General features: G+C 40.7%; 1 protein-coding gene across 1 annotated transcript in view; it reads right to left on the minus strand.

Moving 5' to 3' along the window:
* The window catches only part of PIK3R1 (phosphoinositide-3-kinase regulatory subunit 1), a 59,531-nt gene extending 48,709 nt beyond the window's left edge, over positions 1-10,822 (minus strand). The window contains exons 1-2 of the mRNA XM_030968012.1: positions 10,637-10,822; positions 5,384-6,135 (exon numbers count right to left, since the gene is read on the minus strand). Of these exons, the coding sequence (XP_030823872.1) occupies positions 5,384-5,717 (334 nt within the window). The 5' untranslated portion in view covers positions 5,718-6,135; positions 10,637-10,822. The remainder of the gene's footprint in view (positions 1-5,383; positions 6,136-10,636) is intronic.
* Positions 10,823-23,278: the final 12,456 nt, after the last annotated feature.

Consider the following 23,278-nt stretch of genomic DNA (forward strand, 5'->3'; position numbering starts at 1 on the left):
GGAATATCTATTTTTCAATTCAAGAATTATTTTAAAAAGCTCTTTCTCTCACTTTAATTTTTATCCTGTGAGGATTAACACGCAACATGGAAGACACTGTGTTTAAAGGTCCTTCCTGCCTCTTGCTTCCTTCCTCCTGTACCAGCAGGTGGGGCCACGCATCAACCATGAACGTACACAGGCCCTCTCTCCACGTGCAGTTTGTACTCGGACTTGTAAAGCCTATCCCTGTGCTTTCTGTGGTGCTTACAAAGGCTTTTTTAGTTATTATCAACCCTGATATTATCACTGTGAAAAAAAAATGTTCTATCTCACTTCAGTGGAGCTTGCAAAAATCTTTGCCATCATCAGTGATAAAGCAATTGGCAAGAACTCTGTTTTCAGATGCATGCACTTATCTGGCAGCTAGAAATTTGCCTAGAAATGTTAACACAAGCAGCCGGCAAGGCTTTATGGCAGAAACTTGCCCCATTTCTCAGTGCAAGTCAAACTCAACTGATGTGAAAATTCATGACTGCAATGAAGTTCTGACAACTGCAGCAGGGCAAAGGCTTATACTCCAACTGGTTCTAAAAAGAAAGAATTCAAGGGCTCTGGCTTGAATGGTAAATATATTTACCACTTGTATTTGTCATGAGATAGTGGCTCATCATCCCATAATTTCCTTTTTCCATTTGCCTAAATCATGCAAGATGACTGTTTTCTTGCCAATGGAGGCTCCAGGTTCACCGCGTTTCACTAACTTATGTCCCGCAATACACAAATCTAAGTAATTTTCACAAATGGATTGCTACACTGGCTTTATAGCAAAATTTAACAAACAAATCCTACAACACATTCAGTTAAACCATGCACAAACGGTTTTATGCCCTCTGTCAGTTTGGAACTCTATCAGATATTGCATAACCTGGTTGGTGAAAGGAAAGAGTTTCCAAATGTTATGTGTCATTATCTTTGTGTAATTGCTGATCTGTATCTGTTCTAGGAGAAGAGTGAAAAAGAGTTTGGACTTTTTCTTAAAAAAAATAAAAATCTGTTTACTTCACTACAAGAAGGAAGAGCTTCAGATTATTTTTAGGCTCAAAATCAGCTGAAATAGTACAAAGTGTCAACATACAACAACCCTTTTAACTTATACAGGAAGTTACAGGAAGCACCAAAACATCAAACCAGACAAATTATTCATATAAAATTCTGGTCTGCCTTTCTGCAATCTGATCTTCATTTCAAAGTGAAAATTTAGCATTCCAAGTTAAATCTGTAAGTATTTCAGTCCATCAATCAAAGCTTTATGCTCCAAAGTCTGCTTAAGATCAGCCTTCACAAAACAGGTAGGGAAATGATACTGTATGGATTAAAGCAAAATGTATATGGCCATATCAGATGAGTTGACACAACGTTTGAAAAACATATCTGGACTTTGTACAGCTTATGCACTTTCCATTTGCAAAGAATTGAGGAAAACTGGGATAAGCGAGAGGAACCAGCCTAATGTAGCTTCAATTAAAAAAAAAAATCATTCCAAGAGAAAAAAACCCAGTCTTGTAAAATCTTTACTGCTTCACATAAACTTCAGATATCTACTGGGGGGAATAAAGATGACCCTATGCTGGGCAAGTTCCTCAATCCTCCCAGCAGCAGCCAGGCACCCTTGCATGGTGGGAAAAAAATGCGGCATGTTGGGTCACTTGGAATCTCTCAACAGTGAGAGGAATTACATCTGCCTTGCCATAGCTCTGACATTGCATCAGGCCTGAGACTAGAAGGTGCTAGAGACTTCTTGGGGCTTTTGTTTCTTGGTTTTTTTCATGTCTTTTCAGATGCAATTTTTTAAAAATCCTCAAAAAAATCAGGCTAAATCTAGTTCTTTATTGACAAAGATAAGGGGAAGACAGGTAAAATATAATAGTCCTAACATTTCAGCCAAGGAATGCCAATTCCTGTCTTAATCAATGGTTCAAGAAACTTAAAATAAGTGATGAATAAAATAAAAATATGGGGAAAGAGTTAAGTGTTTCAATGGAACTTAAGACCACCAGCAAGGGGGGTTTTGTTTTCAGATTGGCTTTTAACATTTAGGAAGCTCCCTGTTTCTAAGACTGACTGCATAAGACACAGGCCTGATGAGCAGCTCTGCCCATGTCACCAGCCTCCTTGACTGCAAAGTGTGTTCAGATGTCTATGAGTAATACAGCATTGTGAGTACGGTCAGCATTGTGCTTAAATACTGCAAATTGTATCTAATACAAAGCAATCTGGATATTGATGATCAAGTGATCAGGCTTAATAAAGACAAGGGGGAAACCATTCAGAGTGAATAATTAAGTATTAAAGAGTATTGAAAATATTAAAAAGTTTTCTTCAAAAAATAAACCTAGGTATATAGCAAATTAATGGAGCTTCTTTGATTATGCACATATATTCTTTGAAATCGCAAGTTTCTGATACTCTTATTCAACATATACGCAACTGGAATGCATACAGAATTCCCTAATTCCCTCTTTGCAGAATTAAAAAAGGATACAGATTACAAATAAATGAGGTACGTTTAAGAAGTTTTAAGTTACAGTTCCCCATTAATTTGTCATCTTAATCCACAGTACTTTCAATTCATCAAGTAGTGAAAATATAAACTTGACTGCATTTGGTCAGGCAAGCTTCACACTACACATTAATTTATTTGAAATACACTCTAAGGATGTAGAGAGAAGTATCACCTTGGGAAGAATCTTTTGGCCTACTGCCCATTACACTGGCTGCTGGACAATGTTAACTGTGCCATTCCCTGCCCCAAATAACATATACAAAAATAGTGAAGCCACCTGAAAATCAAACATATGTTGCTACATTGTTTGTTATCTGAACTGTATTTCTGCCCTCACCTCTGGTTTTACCCTAATTTTGTAGCATTCTGCTAACTTAAAAATTTTACCTTCATTTTGATTTTTATAATACTCTTTCAGTAAATTTCCAAGTCTCCTTCTAGACTTGGAAATTTAAGATTCAAAGTGCTCTCTGCCTTAGATCTCGTCAGAAAAAAAGATCTGTAAAGAGACTACTTATAATTACTTTTCCTAATTTCTTTTAGGAAAGCATACTTTATTTTAACAGTAATTAAGCCTGAAGTTCAAATTTCTATTCAGAAGGGTCTAATCCCTGGTCTTAGGGCATTATGGAGGTGTCTAGCCTCTTATATGAAGCTTAAAATCTTTAATTCAAAACCAGCTATGGGAAGTCTTTTTTTTTTTTGATCAGAAGAAAACAAGGTTGGACTGCAAGCTGATTCTTAAGCATTTTAGAGCACAGCAGGATTATGTGTGCAGGCTTTGAGATGAAGATTCTCAGTTAAATCAGAACATTTTCTTGTTTCCAGTTCCCAGAGTCCCATGGTATTAAAAATAAACACACTGCATGTAAATCGTACTTTGTCTAAAGGCAACGAATATCCCATAGAAGGTTACATATAAGCAGAGCCCCCCAAATCTGTAGCAGAATTTCCCAAAGTAACTCCCAGCAGCTGAAACTCCCATAAATGTCTGTTACACAGTCCTGAGGCAGGCTTGGAAGCAGCAAGATTAACACCAGGACTTCCCAGCGCAGTGTTGTGGCCAGCTCACAGCATGGCGCTCCGAACAGAAGCATCCAGCAAGCATGAGTACAGAAACCAAAGAAGTTACGAAGTGCTACTTTTTAAACCAATAAACATCAAAGCCAGGATGCTGGTTGCTTCACCACAGCATGCACATGTAAAGAATGGGATTTTCTTTCCATTCTCTGCTGCTCAAAATAACATGTCAACTTTGAGGTGTCTATGCAAAAAACCATGTTTCTTCTGCAGTTACATAGGATGGTGATAACTATCTCCACAGGTGGGTTAAGAAAACAGCCAGTGTCATCTGAGCAGCATAAATAATATCCAACAAAAGAATAATCAAAGATGTAATAGCTTTTCTTTTAAAAGGAAATACTCCATTTTCAGAACTATGCCAATGAAAGAGCAAACATGAGGCTCTAACGACTAGCAGTTAAGAGTTCAAGGACTTCAGTAATAGGGACGGTCCAACTTAAAATCCCCTACAGCCCTTCATCCTAACAATGATTTACATCTAGGCACTGCAGACTTGTAAGGAACACCTGCTGCAGTGCTTCAGAACACTGCTATATAAACCACTGCAGATTCACTCTTTATTAAGTCCCCACCAACCTAGAAATGCTTCTGCTTAACTTGGTTGCCACATACATTTTTGTATATTTCTGCCCTTATATTTGCTGGTTATCAGCATAGCTGAATATAAACTTATAAAATGCACAAAGGGATGAAAGTTGATAAACTGATCCCACAAATTTGCAAGTGATGCTGCAAACATTTCTGTACAGGAAGTGTGATGATACTATTCATTACTATGGTGTAATCTGCTGTGAAAATCATGACCACATACTACAACTCTTATTACCTACAGTTAGAAACCCAGAGAATTTACGAAGCATTAGAAGTTGAAGAAATAAAAGCCAGTCTAGACTTCTCCAATAAGCTGTATTCTAAAATGTATGTGGCTTATTGATCTGTAAAACCCAACTATCTGAATGTCAGTAGGTAAAAGAGACAAAATCACTTGGAGGAAGAGTTTTTTGTTTCTTTTGGTTTTTTACCCCAAAGGTTTTCCAACTATAAAAGACAAGACTTGTTTCTTCCCTTAACAGAAGAGTTCTGATAAAATTCCAAGTTGTGCCTAACATACTGTTGCAAATACAGGTTAAAAAGCAACTTAGGAAGGCATTTCCTCTGTTTAACCTTTTTTCATATAAGGATATCTTTTTCTACTGCATGCCATACCCCCAAAATTATAAATCTGAATTTCTCTTTATTATCATTTCACTGTTAATTTTAAAATATTAATTTTTATCTTTAATGCCACAGGTAACCCCCTGTGACCAGAATATATCTTTTGCTGCTAGCAAGAGATTTGTGGTAAGAACACACTTTTATTTAGAATGCACAGTATTGGACTCACCGAGAACTTTCTCAATAGTTTGAGTTTGACGAACCACAAAAGGAAATACTTCCATCAGTTTCTTAGAAACCTAAAATAAATGTTAACTGGCTCATCTTCCACTTAAGGTTTTTCAGTGGAGAATTAGAAGCAGACTTTCTGACCTGTGAGATGTTCCTCACAGTAAGTCACTGGTCCCTGTGCCTGAGACAAACCATACAAAACTACAAACCGTGTGAGCTAAACATTACAATGTAGAAACAATTCTTAATTGACTGAAATGAGCTGTACACTAAAAAAAGCTGACCAGCAGGTGCTATAGACATGAAAGTACACTCAGAACAGACTGTGAAACAAAAATACTTGAAACCATGCACCTTCTGAATACTGACCTTGCTGCTCACTCTCTGATTCAGGTTTTGCAGGACTTGGTGCTACTGGAAGAGGCCGAGGAGGACGAGGCTTTGGAGTGGGGGGAGATATTTTTTTTCTTCCAATGTACTCTACATAAGTTCCTGGGAAATCCCCCCTCTCCCCTGTGGTTTCATTAAAGCCATTCAACCAACCAATTTCCTCAGGCTTTGCTTCTTCCCCTTCACTGAATCCAAGTGCTAGTAAGGTACCTTTATTCACGGTTAATATATCTCCTAAGTGCAAGTCAATATCTTCTTCTCGCTCTTTTTTGTAGTCATATAAAGCTCTGTATTGATATCCCTCAGCACTCATCTTGGCAAATGATTTAACATTCAAAAGTGTTACTAAACAGTATTGAAATGCAATTGTCCAGTTATAGTTTTATGTACAGAGAAATTCAAGATGAATTAAATGGGATGATGAAAATGTCTGTTAAGTAATAAAATCCAAAAGATAATGAAAAAACACAGTCTGCCTTTTCACTGCTGATGTTTTTACCAATGTATTTATTCTTAGTCACTGTCTGTTGCAGAAGTTAAAAGTTCCAGTTCTTCTGTGTCTAGCAATATTCTTCCAATTAATTCTTTTCCTGGGCTTCCCGGCACTTCTTTGTCTTCATACACAAGTTCAGCTGACTCTTTAGCCAGTCACGCTTTCTTCAGACGTATTTGCCACGGACTGCCCACATACCTTAAATATTCTGCCACCAAACGCCGCACACATGCTTTTCCTGGAAAGAGAAGAGAAATATCATGAAATCATTTCACATTCATTTGACAATTGTGAACTTGGTACTCTACCTCTGATTTAAGCTTTCTGCAACCCTGGCAAAGACTGTGTGCCACACAATAATCCTATGTGACAATAAAATCAAGCAAGAGCACAAAAAACATCTACAGCTAATGTTTGCATTTTCATAAAGGATATATGTCAAATTACTTGAACCAAATTTGCACCCCTGCAGTATGAGGCACACTTCCTTCTCTGTAACTTATGGCTACTGAAAAGCCTCAGGGCGAGAGGGCTAAGCCCTGGAGCAATTCCTCTCCACTCTATTGCAGAATCTAACCTGGTAGCAAGATTTTATATAATCTCCCTGAAGCCAGACAGCCACACCCCTTCTCCACAAAAGGTCCATCAAGACAGGGGAGGAGCTTACTGTAATTAGCATTGACCACTGGGTATCCAGTCTCCTCCTCTTTATGACAAGGGTGAGGATGGGCAACAATCCCCATCCTAAAGCCTGTCTTTCAAAAACCTTTTGGAGGAACGTGTCTTCTTGTAATCTGTAGAACCAAAGACTCAAAAGAACTTTTACTTGGTGACTACCGTATTTCCTCTTTTTTAAAGAGGGGCTTTACCACTCCCTCATCTTCCAGATGTTTTTTAATGTGTTTATGTTATAATACTAGAAAAACAATCAGCAACTGAAACAGGCACACCCAGACCACCTAAGCAGCCCTAGCAGGAGTGAAGTATCAGGGTTCAGGCTTAAGTTACATTAAAAGCAAGAGAACACAGGCCTGAACTTTTAGCTGAAGGTTGCCCAACCATAAAGTAAAAGAAAAATATTACTAAAACCCAAATCTATTTAGAGAACAGTTGCTTAAGACATATAGAACAGTGAAAGCTTTCTAAATATTCTTTCAACTGTTACTCATTTTCATCTACTTAAAAAGACAAGCCAAATCATAATTTGAAATGCTATACTGGAAACCAGAAACTACTAACTACACAAAGCTGCACTAAAAGTCCTAAACTACATCTGAATAAAAGATTTGAGAGAGCTGTATAATACCAGCAAGTAAATATTGACTATGTACTATGTAATCAATGTATAGAAAGCCCTTTTTTTTTGTGAAACACTCCCTTTTTACACTGTAAAGAGACATCAGTAGACAGGGCTGGAACAGGGAATATCTGACAGCTCTTTTCCACACCATTTTTTCTAATGCCTCAGTCATCAAGTCCTTTGAAATGTGATTGACAAGCTAAGAAGTGTTTATAGGAACGCATATGGACTTTCTGTGCCAGTGAATAAACCTGATCCCTAATTTGTATGTGGCTCCTCTTCAGCCCATCAGGTCCCTACAGCATGTTGCACAACATCTCTCGTGACAGAACACAGACGAAAATCTTGTGAAGTTCTAGAAGAACTTCCTTATCATCCCTTGCAACCAGTTTTTGTTGTAGGAAAGAATTATGTGAGCCTGAATTAGACTTCCTATTTAAATAAGCTTGCACATAAGTATTTATTTTAACAACTTGCAAATCTATCCACATGTATTAGGCACCCAGCTCCCACCAAAGTTTTAATTAGAGATTTCTGCAGCCACTTCTGAAAAACCAAACTATGTTGCCTACTTGACTGATGCTACCAAATATCACAGACTTTGTAATTAGCATGAATAGTTTCACTAATATTTAATTTTGCCTCTTCTACCAGAGAAAAGTCTACTGACAAAAACTGTGGAAAAAGTACAAGTATCAGTGTACCAACTAAATAGCAGAGAAGCCTTTACAAAAGCATGGATTTCTCCTGTTTCATGTAGCAAGAGAAAAAAAAATGCACTTTCACAGTTTTGATCCAAGCATTATGATTAATACAAATGTTTCCAATCAAAACCAACTATGCACACAGCAAAGGCTGCTAGAAAATTACCACTTTGACTACTTTAAATACTCTGAAATATTTATTTTCTTTTTAAGGAAGGTTCAACAAGTGCTCTGCTACAACTACTTATTTAACTCCTACTGCCTGTGGGCATTTTGGCAGCCAACAAAGTCTTCTAAACACTGCATAATTCAACTGACTTGACCTACTCCTCTGATCTTTTATTATCAAATGTATGATAGCAACTTTATAGCCACATATTTAAAATTAGTACTTCTGTCTCTTATTAATCTCTTGAACATACAGAACTGGAAATGTTGTAGTAGAACTTCTTATGACAATTTTAAAGCATATTTTAAAAAGTCAAGCCGTTAGAAAAAGTCAGTGAAGTAATGGTTTCCTCAGATCCAGTTTCCTTGGGGCTCAGAGCTGCAGTACCTGTTCATACTCACTTACCAGCACCACCCTCAGTAGAGAGTACCTGGGATCTGCCCTCCTGATCTATGGTTCATGTACCTGGAGACACTCCTCTGAGTCACCCATTCTGAACTCCTTGGATTTATGCCTTTTTCTATTGTTACTATGTCTAAGGTTCAGGGATGAACTAAGACTCAGAGTTCAAGAGCCTTGCATATAGATCTAACACAGAGACAAACACCAGTTTTCCACACCTGCTCAGTAACACCACAGTGTATGCAAAATGCCCTCTTAGAGTGATAGGCTAAGATTCAGCATAAAAAAAAAAATTCCTTTACTCCAATTGAAATTACACAAGAGTGATAGGCTAAGATTCAGCATAAAAAAAAAAATTCCTTTACTCCAATTGAAATTACACAGTCTCTACATTCAGGCATTTTGACTCAAGCTGACTGGTCCTAAAATATATAGCTTGGACACCATCTTAAATAGATTAAAACAAATAAACCAAACACTTCAGGGAAGAAATACTCCTATATTTGAGATGATTTTATTACTAGATTTCCATTTGGCTGGTAAAATGGAAAAGGAGGAAGAAGTATTGTAAGAGAATCAATGTTCATTTGTTTTTTATTTACGGTCTAAGAGCATGATGCCACTAAAAGATTCCTGAGTGTAGGCAGAATTCCGGTCTCTAAGCAGAATGGTTTACATTGAGCATTTCAGTAGAGATAAAATTTAAAATTCAAGAGAAAAACTCGAGACATTCCTACAAATTTAGGTGAAAAACGAAGAGGACATGAAATCTTCCCCTTCACCCTCCCTTTCTTCCCCTGTTAAAAATGACATCTGGCTCCCACTTCACTGGTACCCAAGGGTTTCCTCCCACACAAGCTATCATGTCTTTGGAGCTGGAGAATAAAAACTTCTACACTGCATTTACATGCACAGTGATACCAGAGGGGTGGGCTGGTTACTGGTACAGCATGCCTAGTACAAGATGCAAAGATTTTCTTCACCTTTATATTAACAACCGTATTTCCTTGCACTGCAATCTCTCTTAACAATTTCCAAAAATCCCTAGAGGAATAGTGCCTAACACAAGCTCCCTTCTACTGCAGGATAAGCTTGGTAGATAGAAGAGCTGACTAACATGCTCAGGGGGACACTGAAATAATGAGAATTGTGGGGTAAGCAGGGAAATTTTCTTGGAGACCAAGTCTTCTCCCCACTAGGTGTCTACACACCTGTGACTCAAACTGCAGCTTTCTCTGAAATATGCTCTTCAAGTGGAGACAACCAAGTATCACATTAGAACACTTTTCTGCAAGAAAGTGAGGTCCGTGATGTATCACATTTATACCATGTACAGTCTGAAATAATTATTTTGAATCTGTGGAGATTCTATCACAAATCTCTGAACGAGTCCAAATATATACACATTGAATAAGTACTCCGAGCACTGCACACCATATCTCATTCTGAAACACCTCAAAGACCTTATAAAGGCTGCAAACTATGGGCGAAGGGAGATGATAATTAAAAAACTTAGGAAAGCAGTACAGTCTGAACTTCCGTCCCGTTGAAGAGGCCGGCAGGTTAACCACTCCGGAGCCCCGCGCCCACACGCAGCTCCCGCCGCAGAGCAGCCGCTCTCCGGGGCCGGGGCTCAGGGGGCTGCAGCCTCTCCACCGCCGGGGCAGGGCAGCACCGAGCCGGCGCTCCCCGGTGAGGCGGGGACGATGGCGGAGCCCCGGGCACGGAGGACGCCGTGCCGACCGCTCCCGCCCCAGCGCTCCCTACGGACGCCCCTTCCGCCGCCCGGGGGGCTCTATCCCGGCGCGGCCACCAGCCCGGCTCCCCACGCCACCCGGGCCGGGGCTCCCGGGCAGCCCCGCGGCGGCTGCTCGCCCTGCCCGTCCAGGAAGCGCCGGGCCGAGCCGCCCCCGGCCGCGAGAGGACAGGCTGCACCATCCCTGGGGCTCGGCCTCGGCCGCAGCGGACGGCCCGCCCCGGCACGGGGGAAAAAGTTGTGCGGGGCGGCGCTGCCGCTCGGGCTGTCACCCTGCAGGGGCGGCCGGTGCCGTGGCTCCGGGCTGCCGCACGGCCCCGCGCCGCCCCCTCCCGCCCCGCTCCCGTACCCCGGCAGCCGCCCGAGGAGCAGCACCAGCTGCTGCGGATGCAGCAGGACTGGCTTTACCTCAGCGGCAGCAGCGTGGCAGCAGCGGTGGCTGCAGCTGCAGCAGGAGCAGCAAGAGCGGCGGAGCCGTCACCACCTCCCTCCTACCGCCGGACAGCAGCTACCGCCGCGACACCCCACTCTCCGCCGTGCGCCCGTCCCCGCGCTCGCAACCGCGCTCGCCGTCTCAGCGCCTCGGCGGTGCCGTGCCCGCCGCCGGCTCTGCCCCCACCCCGCCCCCGGCGCCTTCGCCAACCCGCTCAGGCACCGCCTTCCGCGGCCGCTGACTGACGGCGGCACCGCCCGCCCCCCGCGCCGCGGGGCCTCGGCGCAGCTCGGTGCGGGGTCCGGGCGCCTCTGGGTGTTTCGCAGCGCCCCCGCCGTGGCCAGGGGCCTTTGGGTCGGCGTCGGCGAGCTTCGGGAGCGGCGTTCAGAAATGCCTGCAAGCCTCGGGCGCCGCCTCAGCCCGGGGACGCCAGTCCAGGCCGGGAGGCGGCAGCGAGAGGAGCACGTGCTTCTGGCTAGTTCCTCGTTGGGGATTTTCCTCCTCTCTTTTCCTTCCCGTCCCCCGCCCCGTATTAAGGTGGTGTGTCACGCTGGTGAAGTGTGAAGTTGGTGAAATCCCGAACAAAACCAGCCACGGCGGGCCGCGGATGCCCGGCTGTGTGTGGAGCTGGGCCGTGCAGTACAGCCAGCTGTCCTCCCGTGATAGACTGTCCGGGGCTGCCGCCGCGACGCTGCTTGGTGGCGGTGTGGGTTTGACCCCACACGGGTGTGAAAGAGCCCTGCAAGGCTGTATACCTGAAGGTCCAGGACCCAGACCCTGGAAGATGGTAAAAATGCCTTCAGTGGTCTACCTGGGAACCTAAAGACACAGAATTGCTTTTTAAATTGATACTTCTTTTGGAGTAGAGACTGTTGTTTGTACACAAGTAAAAACATTACTATAATTTAAATAGTGAACAGTAAAATTTTTGAGGAAAATGTCAGCTCATTTAGGGGTTTTTTTGGGGTGATGGAGGGGGGTGGGTTTGTGGGATTGAAGGTGCAGGCAGAAGCAGAATTGAGAAATAATGTTTATTTCTTCTGTCCAGACTGCTGTCTCTGGCATTTGCTATTGCTGAAGGCAAAAACAGCATGGATTTTGGAGGGGATTAGGCAGACTGGCTGGTTGGAATGCCAGTCCTGGGCACTGGTCTAACAATGGGTATTTAGGGGAAATAAAGATCTCCCAAGTAGCATTTCCCAGCTGGTGAGACTAGACTTGTCCCACAGGTGAAATGCAGGGCTAGAGTCGATGTCTGTGCTCCCTCCCTGCTGGCGTGGTATCCCTCAGTGAAGGGAAAAGTCTCTCGGGGAAGTTCCAGGACCACCTCCTTGCTTCCCCTCTGCCCCTCCAGGGTGTGTGGGTCTCTGCTTTTTTGACAAGTTTTCATCCCTGAACTTGACTTTTGATTTCACCTTGGGCATCTAGCTTGCTGGTTTCTCTGTCAATCAAAGAAAGAAAAGGGCCCAAAAGAGAAAAAGTAGGCGATAGCAGCACTTAACTTTGGTGCTTCCCTTTCTGGCTTTGCTGTCTTATCTGTTATGACTTCAGTCTCAAGGTCACTCCAGCTCTTTCACACCTCTTTCCCCATAGATCCCAGCAGTATACCAGTGTTTCCAGGAATAATTGCCTATGTTTAATCTTTGTCGGTGAAATTTATACAACAAGTTTTGCCCTAGGAATGTTGCAAAGCAGTACCCCAGGAGACAGAAAGGAGAATGCACAAATTGAAAACCATGTTCCTTCTTCTATCAGGTACTTTTCAGAGGGTCTTAAGGACTCCATAAAGCTTTTGTATATTTAGTTTACAGTGGGCTTTAATGCATGTAGATGTGTTTGATTAGTTCTAGGTTTGTTGAGAAGGATATTTTTGAGAAATTGAAAGGTTAAGTTATTGAGGCAGCATGTAAACAGGAGGGATTTTCAAGGCAATGGTCAGTGAAAAGCAGAAGACAGAAGGGTAAAATATGGGTGAGAGGGCAGGATCATCAAGATACAAACCATACATACATGTTTTTGCTAAGACAACTGTAGTCTCCATCTGTCAGGAGACCTCTTGAGCATTTCTGCTAGAAGCTGCTTAGGAGAAGGCAGTAAAAACTGAGCAGGTTCTTTTTTCAGTACTAGTAGCAGCTGGTTGATATGAGCCTTTGCATCTTATGTCTGTGTAAGCTTTCTGTGGTAAAGGTCATGCAGCACTGGAGAGGATCTACACTGGAAGCTCCCTTTCCTCTAGGAAGAAAAGTTCAGCTAGATCTTACAAAGGAAATTTTAAAGTATGGAAACTGAGAGGAAAAATATGTGCTCATCGGAGGATTTATGGGGAAAGCAGAGTTTCCAGAGTATGGGATCTCTTCCACTTCTACTAACAAACTCCTTTTTTTTTTTTCTTTACTGGCACATTTTAAGCAGGAAGATTTCCTTCTTTTCTTATAGGATGTCAAGGCAAATCCATTTGTGAAGTAAGATGCCTAGATTAATGGACAGTGTTAACTTCACGGTTGGACTCAATGATCCTAAAAATCTTTTCTAATCTAAATAACTCTATGATTTTACCAGTGCTGGGACAGATAGACAAAGGTGGTCTCCTGGGACAGATAGACAAAGTGGAAGAGACTGTGCAGAGGAGTTTTACTGCAATATACCTTAGGTGTGATGAATGCTAATGGAACATGCCATTTACTAAGTTCAGAAGAGGGTCCTGTGATTTATTAGATAGTATCATACCATCCTGCAGCAGTGGGGTTTTCAGGTAGCTGATTTCAGGGAAGGAATTGGAGGAGAATCAATGCATACATCCATTTTACTCCCAAAGATGAAAATTACTTCATACAGTGTAGTTATACTGTTCTACTACCACACATTACTAAATGACTCATGTAAAATTCCCAAAGGAATGGGAGTCACGGAAACAACAGGAAAAACTAACCACAGTTATTGTAGACATGAGTTAAATGCAAAATAAGTACAATGGATCACAAGAAGGACAAGCATCAAAGACTGTGAATGGTGATGTTTTCCTGTCATAGCCAGGACAAGGAAACTTTGCTCTTCAGAAATGTAGCTTTAAGTGTGTTTCAGAAGTCAAAACAGCATCGTGAAAAGCAAGTTCCTTCACTGCTTAAAAGCTTTCTAGCATGTAAGGGAAAAGAATGAGCTAAAAATAAGACAGAGAAATTCAGGAAATAAGCAAAACTTGCTATCTCATTACGAATCAGAGAAGTAAGCCTGACAACTTTCATTTTAAAACTGGAAGGAAGCTGATTAGCAGCATGCTAATCATGCTGGGCATCAAAATGTGATTTGGTTTGAATTTATTTCTGTTCTGTAGAAAGGATAGAATGGTTTCTCTCTGGCCAAAACTGACATCAGCAATAAATTTGGATATCTAAGCTAATCAGATGAATCTGCCTTAGATATTTCCACTTTATATTCATGTCAGGGTTGACATCTAAGGCTGTTTTCCACTCTTTAAGATACAATGCACCTGAAGAGGCAATGGAATCTCCATCATTAAATATTTTTTAGGATATCTGCCTGGCTGAGACATGGGTTGTCCTGACTTAGCCAAAGAGAGGTGGCTACTGGAGGCCTCCTGCGATTCTATAAGTGGACATGTATACAAATTAGCAGAAGCAGGCAAAACCCTGAGAAATTATATTTTCTCTTAAGCAAATTTTCCCATGAGAATCAAAGTGGCCCAAAATTTGTTCCCCCAGCTTCCACCTAGTATCTGAAAGATGATGGCTGCAATTGTAAAACAAATAGGGCCTTGCTTCTGCAATATGTTCTTTTAGCAAGGAGTTTCTCCAGTCTGCTTTAGATCACATTTTTAGAACACAAAAGTAGTGGGAAATAAGATTTTTGTGTGCTAATCACATCTAGGAAATACTTTGTGTTCATGAAAAGTCTTCAAAATATTTTGCTTAAAAAACACCCAAACTGCTTTCGGTTGTCTGAAAGTCAACTTTTTGTTTATTTTTTTTTCTTTAATCTCATAATTTTGACTAAATGTATGAAAATATGCATTTTGTCAAGAAACTTTTTAAAATATGTAAGGATTAAGAAATATGAATATACCAAGTTTTTCCATGTCTGAGGCACAGCATAATTGATAAAATAATGTTATAAATATAATATCTGCAAATGCAACATCTGTGTTTATCTTTCAACCATATAAAATTACATAAACAAAGATTCTGCTTTTTATGAAATCTATGAGTAATTCCTCCTCTGCTCTTTCAGTGCTTGTATGCAAAATGATAGAAAAGTCAGGTTTGACAGCCATGTAAAACTCATGTCTTCAGTGTAGACAAGTGATGCAGAGTGAACAGAAATTTTAGGAGTTTTCTCAGGTACTGCATCATTTTTGCACTGACATCTATACCGACATTTCTGCTCTGTCTGAGTAAGACTGCTAGGAATATTAAGACCTCCATGTGTAATAATGTACCTATATATCCAGGGTCTTTTGTAGCTGCATTTTCTATTGAGACTGTTTTCCTAAAGATGCCATTTCTAGTTTTCGATATTGACACTGATCACTGGGAAATTTTAATTCTGCAGGAATAAACTCAGAAAAGGATGATGTTCAACTTAAGTTGAGACCATTTATTCATTTTGTGTCAGTTTTTACAGAGTAAGAGTTGTGCCTTTTCTTCAATAACATCAAGGTGGAAGGTGTCACATATTGTTACAATTTTCTGAGATATCCTGGACCCTTAAATCAATTATTCACAGGAGTCGCTTATCACAGTACATCTCAGTATGGGTATTTGATAGGTGGTACACTCCCTTCTCTTTCAAAGTGGATAAGATGCAAGACGAAGCATCAGAAAGCTTGCCAATTTAGATGTGTTTTTGTAGAGCCTGTGAAACCCACTGCAATGTGTGCATGAATAATCCAGATTCTGCCAAGCAGGAACATGTGCTGTTGCTCCTACATAAAATGCATCTAAAGTGACATATCCAGCAATTACAGTACTAGGAAGCAAATACAAAATTAGGGCTCATCCTGTGAAGCTAGTAGGAATTCAGGGTCAAAAGAAAAGTGTGTTTAGTATTCTCTTGCTTCCTGGACTAGGAAAGGAGGTGGGTTTTTTGGTTGGTTGGTTGGGTTTTTTGTTTGATTTTTTTGGGGGGGTGTGTTTGTTTGGTTGTTTGGTTGTTTGGTTTAGTTGTTTGTTTTGTTGCAGTGATAAATAAATGATTTCTTGGCGTTTAAACTGATGGCTCAGAGCTATCATATTTTTAAAATCTGAGAGAAATTTACAATGTGATTAATTAGATGTATCAATGCATTCTACTGCTAACTAAGGGTGCAGCCCCAAAATTTCAAGCCTTTTATTGTAAATATTGTCACACAACATGACAGTTGTCATTTGAGCAAGCTCAAAAAGATAATGCAGGAGCTGTGAGCTGCACCTTAGAAAGTCAGGCTTCCTTAAATCTCAGTTAGTTGAGAAGGCTGTGAACATTTGCCTTTCACTTTTTTGAAGGAAAATGCATGGCAGCAAATTGCCTTTATTATTCCTACCTACTCCTCTTCCAAAGGAAGAGCAAACAGAAGATTTTCAGTCCCACCTTTCAGCTATAGGACAGGATGATTCATCATGGGTCTCTGCAGTGCACATGCGTACCAACCAACACATATGCACATATAACAGATCATTATTTCTGCCTGCCATCTGAGTAGGGCGTTTGTGTCATTTTATGGCAACAGCATAGTTGCTGTACTAAAAAAAGATATGTCTTACTGTAAAAATGTCACAAAGCTATTAAATGAGTATCACTGTAAAATAAGCAATTATAAGGACAATTAGTGTTTGGAACCTTTTTCTGTTTACGTGATCTAAATTTGAAGGTAGCCATGCTTGGAGCAAATTACAAAGAATGGACTGAATAGCCCCCAGTGGTCCTTTCCAACCTAAATTATTCTGTGAGTCAGTGATTCTATGAAATTTTAATTTCTTTCATTTTGACTTGGAATGTAGTAGAGTGAATATATTATATGTAACATGTCTAGAAGAGTGTTTATTTGGTATGTACTACTAGGAAATCTTTTTTATGAAATAAAAGTAGGATTTTACAAATGCATGGGAGCTAATATATTTCAATATAAACTGAATAAATGTTTAAATTGTACTTCCTTTGAAAAAATAGGAAAAAGAATAAATTTTTTTGAAAGGCTCATACCAAGACAGTTGCATTGGGAATTTACTAAACTGAAAAACCCAACCAGAAAAGCCCTCAGTTACTAGCAGAAAAAGAAAATGCTATCCTTGGTGTTCAGTTGTCATTTTCATACTATCAGCAAGCCTCAGAATAACAGAATTATTTAATGTTTTTTACATGCAGTGAAAGTGGTGAAACCTCCTCCTGTTCTGACTTTATCTGTTAAGCCACAAAGAAAAGCAGGGGGAGCCTTGGGGGAGGGAGAGCAAACCACAGTTTTAAAGCAATGTTCTAGGTCTACAAAAAAGAATGGAAATTCGAAGATAAGGATAGTAGTTGTCTACCCATTACCCACCAATTTGTACATTGTTGTTACATGTTTCATATGAGAACAAGTATTTCACTTCTCTATGATTTTGGAAACAGGATGTATTTGGGAAAAGAAGCACCTCTTAATAACCTTCACAAGACAGGAAAATGAACCTTGAACACAGCCATGTAGTCTCCAGCAGTATTTGTTACTGGTGTATGGGGTTTGTTGGATTTGTTGGTTTTGAACAAGTATAGGTTCAGATGGCAAATAAAAATCAGTGTCTGGTGCAAAGATACCATAATCTGCAAATCGTGATGAAAGTGACTTACGTTGTTGCTCTTACCATCCTTGTTTGAGTGTGCCAGCTGCCTGAAGTAGAAACTATGTTACAAAGGGCAATGTATTCATGCAACTTTCTGCTGAAAAGTACTTCCTCCATGTGATGCAACTGGGGCTTATGGTAGGGTCACCAGCCTCTTAAGAGACACTACTACTCTCTGGCCTGTTTTCTTAAACATAACTTTCTAAAGTAAAGCAATTTTGGGAACTTGTAGTCCATCAGCTGTGTCATATTGTAAATCAGATCTCAGAGGGATCTTGTGATAGCCTTGAGGATGTAAGAACTAGCTGAACTCAGTACAGAAGTGGATTGAGACAGTATCCGCCATGAAAGGTGACAAGGAAAAACCTGACATTTGTGAGTTGTTCTAGAAAGTCTTAAAAGAAGCAGAAAATGCTGATGGCTTGAGTTTAGGAAAAATGATGCAAACTATATAGGCTGTGGGAACAGAGGGATATGGTGAGGTAACCATAGGAAACATCATAGTTAAGTGCAGGACAGAAGAACTGCTGCTACAGCAAAACATTTTCTTGGAAGATGATGAGAGGAAGTGCTATTAAAACAGTGTGACTTGTTCTGAAACTGTGGCTATTCTTGTATGAGTCTGAATTGAATTACTGACAGGGGTCTGAACTGTGGGAAGATAATCTCCTGTCTCAGATTGAGCCACAGCACCTGAGGACTACAGTCTACATTTTTTTCTGGAAGGCCAGGAAGTAGAAAATGGGGGTCCAAGGAGGGCCAGCATCTCTGCAGGGTTGTCTTCTCACAGTGCTCACTCAGCACAGATGCCTTAATAGATTCATAACTAAAGTTCCACACAGAGAAACTCCAATCTGAGTGAGCTCATGGTGTGCCTTGCTCAAATTTCATTTATGTACCTTAGTGCAGCCATGACAGTCTCTCAAAATGGAAGAAGCTAGAAAGTGAAACTGTGGCTCATACAGGTCGACAGGAAAATTGAGGTACAGGGATAAGTGTGGTACATTGATCTCTGAAAAAAGTTGTAAGCAGTTGTCCTTGGAGAGCATTTCTTCTTTGAGTAGAGAGAGACAGAGGGAGGTCTGAGTGAACCACTATGCATGGTGTTTCTTGTACTGCTCTACAGTGTTAAAATCAGGAGAGCTGGGGGGAATATGGGGCCTGTTGAATTCACCATCAAATATCTCAGTTTTACTGAAAGCTTCCCCTGTGTATTTTCTCTCTCCGTGTGTGCACGTGTGTTATTGCTAATGGTTGGCAAAATGTTGCAAAGAATGCTGGAATAGCATTTCTGTGATGGAGTAGGGAGCTGGAAAAAACCTTATTCGAAAGAAAAGTCAAGGAGCTTATAGTCTGCAAGGGCCTATAGTCTTTTCTGTGAGCTGGAAGTCCTCTTTTTTTTCAAACTGGCAGTATCATGTGTACTGAATTTTTAAAGAACATTTCAATTCTCTGCTTTCGTACAATGCAACCTTAATTTGCTTCCACTACTTGCAGTAGGAACACAGTCAGGCTGAATCATCTATGTATCAGAGTTCTATACATTAATGTAACAATTAAATGGAAATATAGTAATTCCATTCAGCCTGGTAAACTTGTTTTCTGTACAGTGCTAATTTCATTTTTATGGCTACTCCATGGAATTTCAGTGAGCCTTGGCAAGAAGGGGAGGCAATTTTTGGGGGTAGACTGAGATAGACTTCCCTTTCAATAGGAGTTTTAATTCTGAAGCCTCAGTATTTCTTGAAGACATCACCCTTCTTCCATGAAGACAGCAGGATATTCAGTTTTTTGCCCTGACTGTCTCTGTCAAAGGACATCTCGTTAAGTCAGCTTATGCTGGTGATAAATCCAGTGTGCTTATAGAAAAGGAAAAAAAATTTCTTTCACAAATTCCAAACGAGATGAAAGATATCTCTATAGTAGCTTTGTTGCAAGGGTATCTTCGCAGGAATATATGTGATCCATAGCTCTTAATTTTTGCTGGATTATATCCTGTAATTAGATGTATGAGTGGGATCCAAGCCCCTGCTATGCTTATATTTGAACAGGCATTGCAAAAAGAGGCTCACTCTGGAGACCTGTATGATGAGAGATAGGTAAAGGGCTTAGGCCAACCAGTGCCTCCCTCTGTGCTCAGTACTGTTGGAGTGCTGCTTCTCTTTGTGTCTTCATTCTCCATGAAAACCTGTGTTGGCTTGCATACCTTGACCTTGATTCAGTGTTGCTGTGTGGCAGGGCAGGCAAGCATGGTATCCCTCAGGGTTGTTGCTAGGACTGGACAGTCAGGCTTAGAATCAAGCTGGGGACTGCCATAATGAAAAGCCTGAGTCTCACTGCTTTCCCTGCAGTCAGATTCCAGCTAGTGGCTGTTACTTCTGTTCCATAATGCATCAAGAAATACAGAGATCCAATGGAGAAGAGCAGTGCAATGCTGAGAAACCTGCTAGGATTCTGCAGAGCCTCATCTTTGGCCAGTGAGTTCACATTTTGCATATTAGGTGTTGTGTTGCACTAAATAGTTTATTTAGTTATCCTTGCACTGGTGATGGGAAAAATGTTACTGGGTCACGTGGACGGTGTATTCCCCTTTCCTATCACATGGTCTCTCCCCCATGCATCCCTTTCGATATCCCCCTGTTTCTGTGGTTTGTCCCACGGGTGGCCCCTCCCCAGTGGCATCCCACTGGCCACGGTCCTCTCTCCTTGTCCCCTTTCCCTGGGGTATAAAACTGCCCTGCAAGGAGGCCACGTCCTCTTTTCTACCTGGGTGGTTGTCGCGGAAGTGTCCTGTCTCAAGCCAATAAACAGGATACTCGCTCCCACGTGGGAAAGAGCGCTTCTCTGTCTTTTGTCCTTTCGTCTGTGCAAGTCCGTGTGGGCTTGGGGTCGAGCTGGCCAGATTGGACCCACATAAAGCCCAGAGAACCACGGATTATTGCAATTAACTTTATCCTGTAGCAGTAGAGTAAGTGTGCAGATTCATTCTTCCCATATGTGCTCACAGAACATAGGCCTCAGTTAGCAGGTCTGCAGCTTTTCCAATTCAACAGTCCTAATGTCTTACCAGCCTTATTTTTATTATAATCTGAGCAGAAAGCTTTAAATTCTGTGCTTGCGGTCCATTATGTCCAACTCACCTGGCTACAGCTTACGTGGTAGAGTCTTCTCATCTGCAGAAGAGGTGAACAGGATCCTGGTGTGGTACTGTGATGGATCACTAATTCAGTCCATTGGGACCTTGTTTCATGTATAATAAAGTAAAAAGAACATTCTCCAACTTTAATGTTCCAATACAATTTTTAATTCATAGATCTAAACCCCTAAGAAGCAGGTGCAGCCCTCTGTCATGCCAGAAAATTGTGAGCTGTTTCTTTATTTGCATATGTCCACTACCTTGCATGATAAATCTGGATGGAGTACATTCCGTTGAATATTCCTTATAATTTCAGGACCTACTTTACCTGTGTGAAAAGTTATTTTACTCCTTAGAAAATTATTGTCGTATCTTGTCCCACAAAGGAATCAAACCACATAGTCCCATGTCCTGTGTTGAGTCCCATTAAAGCCTACTTGTAGATTCTCAACTGAGGTGAACCAGTGCATGTTTGTTGAAACCATTATTTTATTTATGTATTTGAATTTATTGCTAGTAAAACAATGCAGACAAATCTGTTTAAAGGATTCCCTTGCTGGAATATTATGGATTAAAGTGTTAAATATTCTTGGCATAATTAATAATCCAGTCAATAGGCAAGATTTAATTGGATTTTATTATTAAATTACCACACAGACCTATTAAATAATCACAAATGCACATAAACATATTCCTGTGTCTACAAATAGAAGTATTCTCCGCTACAGGAGGTAAGAAAATACCTATAGGCACTAAATACCACAGAAATAGTATCCTAAACACTTTGATCCATTTTTATACTACTGTGTAGGAAAATGAAGGCTTCAGCAAATCTTTTTTGTTTTAAGAGTTATTTCTTTGAAGAATTATTCCCCAAATCTCCCCACTAAGTGCTAACATTGTTCCTGGTACAATCCACTTGATATACTGGAGTGCTAAAATTTACAGTGCATTTTCTCATTTGTTTATAGGCCATTGTCAAATAGCAATTAACTAAAATAGTTGCTCTTGTAAATGGAGTGTAACAGTAGTTAATAATTTATTTTTTTCTGATTCCAGTGTGCAAGAATGTGAAAAATAATGACTAATTTGTTGTTGATATGGGAAGGAATTTTAATCTTTTATGAGAACATCTTGAGTGTTTGTATGCTTATCTCTGACAAAGAGAGTTGGAATTCTTCAGTGGGCAGTCTGTGAATATTATTGAGGCAATGTTGAAAGTAAAAATAATTTAACAAGGATCTAGTAACAATTTCCTCTTCTGTATCTAAGATCCTTATAAAGAACTCTCTAAGCAAATTGCTAGCCCATATTAAACAGATCTAAACCCTTCATTTATTCATTTATTAATTGAACATTAGTTGCTTCTGCAATAGGACACATTGTTACAAACAAGCTAAAAGAACTATTTGGCTCATTTTAAATAAACATTCTCAAAAAGGTGACTTAATGACCCATATAAGTGTCATTACTACTTTAATTAGGATTTCAGAAGAGGTGGTTGTCCTTTCGTATTCTGGGGCCACTTCCCTGTCCCCTACTCTTAGGTTCATGCTTCCATTGAGAGTTCACCAATGTGATTGAAAATCAGACCTGGTGATTACAGGGGCAAATCATCTGCCCTCATCACCAGCACTGCCTGCTGCAATACCGGAAGTATATTTTTATGCAGCCTCCTTTTTAATGAGTGTAGCTGGTCGATGGAATAAAGAATGAAGCCCTGGTCAGGTCCAGCAGTCTCAGCTCTGTTGGTGCAGATGTGTAGTCCAGAAACATTCTTCCAGATGTGTACTTCAAAGAAATAAATAAAAATCATTGATACTGGATCTACTACCTATCTCACTCAGTGAATCACAGCATACAGAGGATAATGAGTTTACAGCAATCCCCCTCAAGGTCTTTTGGTACTACTGTTGATGATATAGTGCTCAATAAAGAAATAGTAAAGAAATCTTCCTCGCAAAACCCAAGAACAGTGATATTACTTGCCCCTTATACGCATGCATGCTCATCCATACTACCTACATCATTTTTACACTCTGCCATTTTCATGATCTTCTCCTGTACAAGCCACTCTTTTTTTCAGACAAGAAGTGAAATGACTAAACGTGCTGCTGAGCCCGTAGGCAGTCTAAGAATAGTGCCCATTATTTTCTTAGGCAGAAACACCAACTTAAGACCTGTTTCTCAGCATCTTTCTTTGGTGTGCTCTAGCTGCTGTCTCTCTGTGATTCCCTTTCACCTCGCTGATCACATTTTCAAAGCACTCATTTTACCTTACAATTCCTGCCCCAGTAAGAGGATACCTTTCTTTGTGCTTACATAGCACCTAGGATTGTGAAACCTCTGTCCACTCAAACCTTCTTAATGACGTTGTAGTATGAGTAAGCGGTGAGTGCTATCTTAACTAGCCACTGCACTAACTCCAGGAGCTGAGGCAGATTTCCATTCTTTTCATATCTTTGCATCCCTCCTATAGTGACAACTAGACTTTGTAGATCCCCATATATAGTGACTCATGAAAAGCAATTTCTTGGTCCTTCTCATTACAGCTGTCTTCTTTTGTTTGAGAATCGGCAAGAGCAGGAATAGAGAAGGGTGTGATGGACCCACTGCTGCCCAAGGCCAAACCAGGCAGAGGAGGTTGTAATGCCTTTGTGATATCATACTTA

The sequence above is a fragment of the Camarhynchus parvulus genome, chromosome Z (assembly GCF_901933205.1).
Source record: "Camarhynchus parvulus chromosome Z, STF_HiC, whole genome shotgun sequence".
Lineage (NCBI taxonomy): Eukaryota > Metazoa > Chordata > Aves > Passeriformes > Thraupidae > Camarhynchus > Camarhynchus parvulus.